This window comes from Phoenix dactylifera, chromosome 18, assembly GCF_009389715.1.
Source record: "Phoenix dactylifera cultivar Barhee BC4 chromosome 18, palm_55x_up_171113_PBpolish2nd_filt_p, whole genome shotgun sequence".
Lineage (NCBI taxonomy): Eukaryota > Viridiplantae > Streptophyta > Magnoliopsida > Arecales > Arecaceae > Phoenix > Phoenix dactylifera.
In genome coordinates, this window is record NC_052409.1 from 6,855,746 (window position 1) to 6,865,012 (window position 9,267).

At 44.6% G+C, this 9,267-nt stretch overlaps 1 protein-coding gene across 1 annotated transcript; it reads right to left on the reverse strand.

Moving 5' to 3' along the window:
• Positions 1–5,898: 5,898 nt before the first annotated feature.
• LOC103710711 (scarecrow-like protein 27) lies at positions 5,899–9,017 on the reverse strand. Its single transcript, XM_026806097.2, has one exon. The coding sequence runs from the start codon at positions 8,573–8,575 to the stop codon at positions 6,275–6,277; it is 2,301 nt and encodes a 766-aa protein (XP_026661898.2). The 5' UTR covers positions 8,576–9,017; the 3' UTR covers positions 5,899–6,274.
• Positions 9,018–9,267: the final 250 nt, after the last annotated feature.

The window sequence follows — 9,267 nt, forward strand, 5'->3', positions numbered from 1 at the left end:
GAGCATTGGTTTTAATAAATTGGTCATTCATATAGCATGTCATTGCTTGCCATCTTTCGAATCAAAAAATTAATAAGATATCATCATGGCCATCGGTGTAAGAAGATTAAAGGTTGACTTTGTTTTGTATGATATGAGGATCATATCAAGCCCTAAATGACAGAAAAATATTTTAGAAATTTTGACTCCATCATGCTAGTAGAGCAGGTCTTGCTTACACCTTGGGGCATTGTGTTGCATGCGTAGCTCGGCTTAATATACTCATAAGCTCATCAGAGAGATAAAATATGGTCTTTTGGAAAGAAGAGAGAGGGAAGGGAACATGACTCTTGTTGTTTTGAGAAATTATCCACAACGCTCAGATTTGAAAACTTCAAGTTGATAGGAAGATACTAGGTTGCCATGCCATCAAAATTTAGACATATATGTTAAATTATGTTAACTTCTTGATGCCTATTCTTTTCTTTATCAAGTGCTTTAGCCAACTCGTGAATTACGAGGGGCCACCTGCAATCTCTAGACCTTGAAATACAATCTACGTGGCCGTGAATGGTGGCTAAATGAAGTGGTAACAAGATAAATTTATTTCGACACAATCAGAAGGCTATTAACGATGCTACTTAACGTAGTGGAGGTAGGAAATGACATGGTTAAGGATATTCGCATAGATATCATCATGGACATACACATGGCATGATGGATGTGGGCATAGAGGTGGGTAATCTTTTAGGGCATGGCAATGGTTGCGATAACTTGTTCGTATAATAGATCATGTATTTATATGTTTTGAGGTAGAGTTGTTTGCCTACTTAGTTCTACTTACCCCATGATCACGTAAATAATATAATGCAGCTTGCTGAGGAAAGGAAGAATATGTTTCTAAGCATATCGATATTTAAAATCATTGATTTTCTAAAAATATTGATATTTTAATGAAAAAAATTCATGTTTGGCATATTCTTCTATTTTGTCTCGTATTTTTATTAGGCAGTTCAAATCTTGCTAGTAAAATTCTTAGTAGTTTTATTAAAGATCTATATTTAAATACCATCTTCACCATAGTTTAGAGGTTAAGGATATTTAAAGGCATTACATTAAAAAAAAAAGAAAATACAATTGTCTGCAAATTTTCTATACACACAAATGCATCCACCGATATGCCCCCCCATGCATTTGAGTTATACTTTTTATCAGCCAATATGTAGAGCAACTTACTTCACATGGGGGACAAAAAGAAGTCTTATACACTCATGATATCATTAGTTGATATTCTCATCATTTATCGACAAATTCATTGGACAACCATCGCAACCAAAAATTAATATGCTTACCAATAGTGCATGTGATAATATGCTGCCTTCTCATTGACACGGCACTAGTTATTTGCTCATCGGAATGCTTGCCAACAAACTTGGCAAAGCTTAGGCAAAGAAAAACTTTTTAGGGTTGTTTTAATCTGGCAAGAAAATGAAGTTTGTTTCGAAGACCTTCTTTGCCTCACATCTCATTGAAAAGCATAATTTGTTTTGTAAACTTGACTCTTCTATAAAAGTCACTTGATATTTGTAAAATTAGCTCCATTAAATTGAAAGAGAGCCCTTTACTCACTATTTTTTCCTAACTCCTAAGAACATTCTGAGCCTTTTGTATAAAAGGATGGTTTCTTCTTCCATCACCAAATAAGTCTCTCCTCTTCACTTTGAGAGCCACTCCATATTTCTTTTCCCTATGTGTATATACCCACAAACTCCTTGGTATGGGCCCCATGCATCTCTGCCCCTTTCATCTCCACCTCCATGTACTATATAGTTTCTGAAAAAATACTAACCAACTCAAAGGATATGTGCCCCTCTTCCTTCTTATATTTATGCATTCTTTTAACTTACAAATAAATATCTTCATCCGAACTCTAAATCAAAGAAAGGAAGAATCACATTATATTAAATCTGAAGTATATTCATCAAAATAACTCCAAACAAATTGATCGTCGATATCACACAAAGAGAAGAGCACTTATTTAAAACCTTAAGTCTTCCATAACAAGTCAAAGATCATGACACCTTCAGGGATTGTATTGGTGGAAACCTTCATAAAAAAAGACCTCCTCCATCAAGAGTTAATTTCCTTTATAAAAGCCCTTTTCCTATGTATAATCTTTGTGAGCCCATAGCAAAGTCGTTGTAATCCTTGAAGGAATCACTAAGAAAAGCTTCACCAGTAGCAAAATCTAGCACAGCTACATCTAGATGAGCCAACTTCAGCAAGAACGCCCTAAAATTAGCTTTAGGCCCCACATATGGTCCACTTTATCAAAGAGTGGATCCAATTGGCTCTCTTTTGGCACTCAATTGTCCCCCCTTGGACCCACATAATCTTTTGCGTTGAAGAGTGTGAGCCATCCAAGTTCCTTGCTGCATTCAAAATGCCCCTCATGTTAACTATTAATATTCCCCAAAGCACTGTCTAATGGTCCTAATGGGAACCATCATAACAAGAGTATACCCCTCAAGCCACCTGAACGAGTCAATTGTCTCTGTAATTATCTTTGCAAGCGAATCAAACTCACCTCACTACTTGGCCAATCCCTAAAACATGGCATGAGCTTAGCTCAAGCTATCCACTCAGCAAATTAGCCCAAGTTGGTCACAAATAGCTCAGTTTATTTACAGCCAAACTTAATACAGATTCTTATAGTATCTGTTATCCTCTAAATGGCATCAAGGCATCCTTCCAAATGTTCGCCGTCTCCTGAATGATATCGAAGGAGAGAAGCAAATGTCGGAAGGCACACAGAAGAAAGAGCAAACATTAGAATGCAAGTGTATATGCTGCCATGGAGTCTGATAAGGTGTATCTTTTTATTATTCTCATATTCAATACAATTGCTAAACCATCTAAGATCTCTTCTTAATTTGCCATTATATCTCGAACTTTTACGCTTTTAGGGTAAGGAATCTTTAATTCCAGGGTGCCTTCTCTAAATAGCAAGGAACAAATTCCAAGGGATGTTGTGACCCTAGGTTTCTCTTTCTATTTGCCTACAGACCATGCAAGGTATCAGTACTGTTTTATAGGTGATGTTTCATGGAAGCTTGAGGAGGTCCTTGGTTCATCCCTGCTTTCCCAAGAATATGGTCCCTCCCAGACATTTCATTTAGTATACACCATTTGTATTGAGAGACTCCACCATCATCACTCTCTCCCATCCAATGCTGGCTGTGGTCCCATAATTTCATAAGAGGTGGTCTCAATCCTCCCACCAGAAATGGGGGCTGGTGAATACTCATGCAGTAAATATGAATGCTCCTTCCATTGGATTTTGATAAAAATTATAAAACAACAGCTCATCACAATTGTGTGTATTGGTCCTCTTCTTAAAGCCTAAATAATCCAAGAAGCTCTCAAAAAAATGTGAAGGTGAAGGGAGGAGCTATTATGGTGACCATATGGAGTTGATTAAAGAATGGTTTGAAGTGAAGGCAGGGCCACATTTGTTAATAATAAGGAGGGAGGGTAGGAAAGATTGTAATGGGTGGGATTGGCAATTAAAAGTAAACTTAGTGTTGATTTGTCACATTAAGGGGCATGCTGGCACGGAATTTATCTAGGTACCTATGTATCTTATGATAATAGAAAATTTTAAGACTTCCATTCCACCTGCAACATGGGGTTTCTAGTTTTTTTATAATCTTCTATGCTTTCTTTTTCATTAAAAGACAAACAAGCTTCTGAACCACTGAGAGAAGAAATGCATAAACTACTGGTAGGAGGGGCCATCCAGAGGACACTATATGATGAAAGAAAGAATGAAATATTAAGTCTAACATGTGAGGAGAGACACGGACCATGTGATAGATCAATAGACTGAACTTCAAAATAAGCCCACCAATCATAAATAATTTAGTGGTCTAGGTGTGGGTCTTTTATAACAAGAGCAAATTTGAATGCCGGATCACAATGCTTTTATTGGGATAGGACCATCAGCTGAGGTGCCATGCATCACACGCAACCTTGCTTACTGGAACTCATGGTCGTTCCATCGAAATCTGTTGCATTAATCATTTGGATGATGTGCTCCGGAAAACCTCATTCCTCCACCATATTCAATGTACACCAACACTACAAATATTATAAACTTAAAAAAATAAAACATAAAAGAAAATTACAACAAACACATACATGATACCAATAATGACAGAGAAACCTACCTAAATCACAAGAAGATTTGGTGAATGAAGCATGTATAATAAAGAAAGATTGCTTCGCCTCGGCAGGAAACAATTTGATTTTGATGTAAATTACTATCATACTGAGACATGAAAGAAAGGGACAAATGCTTCACATGAAAGTTCAAAATCTCTGAAAGATTGTAGGACCAACTTTAGCCTGCTGAGTATTATACTTCGAACTTAAACAGACCTAAAATCTTTACTGAAGTGCGAGTAGTTTTTTCCAACAATCCTAATTTATCAAGTTTGTTATCTCCAGAGCCATGATAACCATGATCCACCTTACAACTTTCATGTTAAACTGTACTAAGAATGAGACACCATCTTTATAAATGACCCGCAGCATTTGAAGCAATTTCTGACAACATATTACCAAAGTGGTTCAGATTTTGATGGACCAAACAAGAAAGAGTAATGCATAGTGTAAAATGCAGGACATCGATTTGTTGACCAAAACAAGACGAAGATTTCAATGGTCAAAAGATTTTATCTCCAGTATCACAAAGAAAAATTTTGCTTGATATGAAAACCACATACAGATGCTTCGGTGCACCTAATATATTGTAAGAGAAATTGCAAGGTAGAAGGAAATAAACATCAGGAGAAGAACATGCCTTAAAAATATCCAAGGAGCTTGTGAATTGGAGGACAGGAAATCACACTAAAGATAGATCGGTATAATAAATGTTTCATCTTGGTCCTTTGCCTGATCACCACCCACTTAATAGTCAAGCATAGCCTTACCCCCGTCATCTAAAGGTTGGTATTAAAAGGTCAGTATTGTCATGTAGCAGATTAGAACCAGCAGAAAATGAAACACAGTCACCAACATCAACAGGCATAAACATGATGAAGCAATCATAACACCAAACGAGAATAGCTTTCTCACACAAACAGCATTTTCAGGCAACTTCTAACTCTTTCAGGACCACAACAGCAGCATTCACTTTGAGAATAATTCTAGACACTTGACACAACAACCAAGTGATAAATTCCGTATGCAGCGACAGCACCATTCCATTCTATGTTGGAATTTTTCAGAAAGATTACTTTTCCTTGAGTTCTTTCCAAAGGTTTCTGCTCCGAATAATGGAAGAACATAGACCAAAGGAAATACCATTTTATGCTAACAACATTTCAAATTGTCAGGGCAAGGAATGCTATGATAGTCAACCATAAATTTCATCTGCACCGACTCAGCCTAGTTCATGTGCAAGACATAAGAATCCAAAGTTGCTGATTTCACAGAAGCAGTCTCTGCTAGCAAACTGATAGTACTCAGAACGCAAGGGAGAAAAAAAAGGAAAGAATTATGCATATGTTTTGTTTGCATGGTTGTACAGGCATTCGGATAAACAAGGGAAGAATTATGCAAATCCCAATAACATATATATCTAAACACAAAACCACGTATTATAGAATTAATTTTTTCTTAGTGAAAATAATGGTAAATTTGAGAAATATAGGTGGTCCTTTTCTACCATCAGTATGATTTATATCATGAGCCATCATGATCGTGGAGTAGATACAGATAATGACACAATGATGTAGTTCTCTGTTTACCTACCAATATAATGCAACAACTATGATTCTAGATGAAACTGAAATGAGCAGTAGAATCACAAAAGAATGCACAGTGAGCGCAGATTATAGAAAGTTATCCCATGCTGCATCCACAATTTGCAAGTTAATTCAAGTTTTTCTACGATGTTAAACTCCTTGGCCAATTGTTATCCTTCAGGTCAAGTGTACATCCACATTAAGCAGAAGCAAGAACTGCTTCTCAGATACATAACACACCATAAACATTACTACGCAAATAACAAGAAGGCGAAACTAAAACTGTACCAGACCACCCAGTCTGTTGAATTGCATCTAAAGCCACATGGCAATCGAGTAAAGAGCAATTACAGGAAAGGCAGCACCGAATCCGACAACAAAACAGGTTGCCACCATAGAAGATCCACAAGTTGCAATTGGTCTAGGAGTGAGATATAATGAGACTAATTGGAGTTTGATGACATGCCTGTGAGAAGGGAGCTCCTTCAGCACCTCCAAGCTGACACCGAGACAAGCTCCCCTCGCTGCCAGCAGAGGGAGAGCGACGCCTGGCGCTTCTCCACATGGAATCCCCTCACCTGCACCCTCTTCAGGAGGCACTCGGCCTGCGTCTCGGTAAAGTTGCTGAACTGCACCGGCACGAAGCTGGCCGAGGCGAAGAGTGCCCGCCAGGGGAGCATCTTGTCGGCAGTCCGGTGGCGGCCCAGCACGGCATTCTCAATCCTCGGCTGCACCAGGAAGCGCTCGATCTTGTTGGCCAGCTCCAGGTCGGTGCCCGCCGCATCGATGGAGTCCAGGAGGATGGTGCAGGACTGGAAAGCATGCGCGAAGTGGCGGGCGAAGGGCAGGTCGCTGCGGTCGCCGCCGTGGTCGACGGAGATGACAATCTTCGGAGAGAGCTGCCTGACGAGGCGGAGGAGGGTCGGGGCGGGCGGGTGGACAGCGGAGCCGATGGGGAGGTTGACGGCAATGGCTTCGTCGACGCTGCTGGAGGATAGGCTGAGGAGCAGCGAGGGGTCGAAGGGGTCCAGGCTGAGGACATTGAATTCGAAGGGGATGTTGAGGTTGGCGGCGAAGTGGGAGAGGTTCTCGCAGGTGAGGTGGAGCTCGAGGGGGTGGTGGGAGCGGCAGGAGGCGAAAGCTGTGATTTTTAAGAAAGGGGAGGAGGCGCCGGCGGCGGTGCAGCGGCGCTGGGAGAGCTCCTGCATGAAGGCGGACCACTGGCCGCCGACGCCGATGTCGAAGTCAACAACGTGGATTCGGGGGGCGGTGCCGAGCTCCTCGAGGAGGGCCTGGACGGAGGTGAAGTTGGTGAACTGGAGGACAGGGGAGACGTCGGAGAAGGCCTTGACGGTGCCGAGCTTGAGGACGACGTCGAGAGGGGTGGCGAGAGGGGAGGGAGGGGGAAGGGGGTGCGGAGCGTCGGTGGAGGTGAGGAGTTGGAGGGCCTCCTTGAAGTAGAAGACGGAGCGGAGGAGGGGCTTCCCCATGGGGGAGGATAGCTGGTGATTGAGCCGCGCCAATATCCCACGGGCGCTAACGGTGTTCCCGGCCTCGACAAGCTCCGCTGCCCTGAAGAGCTGCTCCGCCGCCGCCTCGCCACCGGAGGCCACCTTAGGGTACTGCTGGAGGTACAAAGGAGCGACATTAAGCGGTGGGAAGGCCTGCGGCTGGGGCTGCACGCGTCGGAGGAAGAAGTCGGGGCCGGCTGAGTCGGAGAAGGGGGGCTTCGGGGCCATCTGATCGACGGAGAGGGGGTGGTGGCGCTTTGGCTGGGGCGGGAGAAGGTGGGCCGGCGGCTGGGCGTCGAATTGGGGGAGGGGGAGGAAGAACGCCGGGTTCTGAGGTGCCTGGGATTGCTGGTACTGGCTTACGAGGAGGCTCGGGCCGAAGAGGGGCGGCTTCTCCTCCACGGGCTCCTGGTAGAAGACGCCCGGCGGCAGCGAGAGCGGCAGAGAAAGGCTATTCGCCGGCGCCGGAGGGAAGACAGTAGAGTTCGGCGGGTTCGCGACCCCAAAGGTCGGAGCTTTGACGACGCTGCTGCTCCTGCTGCTACTGGGGCCGAACACACCGGCGGAGGTAACAGAAGATGCCAATGGAGAAGGACTGGAGGCGGAGATCGAGGCCGCCGCTCCCCCGCCGCCGAGACTGCCGATGGGGTCAAGGCGGAAGCCTGGATCGACGGGGCCGAAGGCGCCACCAGCAGTGCCGCCTCCGTCGAGCTCCGGTGGGGGAATCTGGTGGTGCTTGAGCCCGGTGGGGTCGTCAATGTCGCCCATGAGCCACCGGAGGAACGTCTGCTCCTGCCCGGGGGAGGCGGCGGATTCGGAGAACATCACCTCCCAATCCTCCACAGCGCCGAGGCCAACGCCGCCGCACTTATCGCCGCCGCCCTCAAGGGAAGCGGCTGGGAAGGCCTGGAGTTCCGCCGCCCACTCCTCCTTCCGGGCCTCCTCCGCCGAAGGGTTGGCGGCGGAGACGGACGCGGCGGCGGCAGGCCATTTGCGGGGACCGGGGTTTTCAGAGACCGCCGCCACGCCGGCGGTGTCGGAGGAAGCGCCGCCGCCTCCCAGAGAGGAAGACAGGGTGGAGGTGGACGTTGGAGGGCTCGGGCTCCTTCTATTATCCAGAACCGACCGAGGCTCCAACCGCTCCGGCAGTCCCTTCCGCCGCTTATTGTTCCCACAACCGCCGCCGCTGCCCCAAAAGAGGCTCTTTTCCTCTTCCCCTTCTATTAAGACTTCCAAGCCCCCCTCCTCTTGGAGACTAAAGGGCATCCCCCTCATCTAATACCTCTCCCACCACATACAAAGCCCCTCTAGCCCCCAACTCACAACTCCTACCACCTTCTTCTCTCCTCTCTCTCTCTCTCTCTCTCCCTCCCCCTCCCCTTTGAGTTGGTTTTTGAGAATAGTACTTTGGCTTTATATTTTGGGGATTTGTTTTGTTTGTATGTGTCCAACTACAGGAAGGTAATAGTTATTTGTAGTGGGATTAATGCATTCCTACAATCTCACAGGGCACTTCTCCATCTCCTTCTTCTTCTCTCTCCTATATTTTCCTCATCTTCTCTTCCCCTCCTCTCTTCTTCTCTGGTTTCCTTTTGTCCTCTCCTTTCCCCTGGATGGGTTGATGGAGTTGAAGCAACAGAAGAGGTGCAGGCGTGGAAGCAGTACCCTCGTCTCTCTCTCTCTCTCTCTCTCTCTCTCTGGAGCTATGGATGTATGGATGCGTGCAACATAAAAAAGTAGTAAAGTGCTTCCCTCCCCTCCTCTCCTTCCCTCCCCTCTTCCACTCTCTCTCTACAACGTTGTCACATTTTTTTATCTATTTTAAATAATTATGTAGTTTTTAGAATCAATAGTTAATCTTCTTTTCTTCCGCGAGTGTATCCATCTTTCTCCAAAGCCTTCTTTTTATAATTATCCATCTTTCCCCTCTTCCACTCTCTCTCTACAACGTTGTCACATTTTTTTTT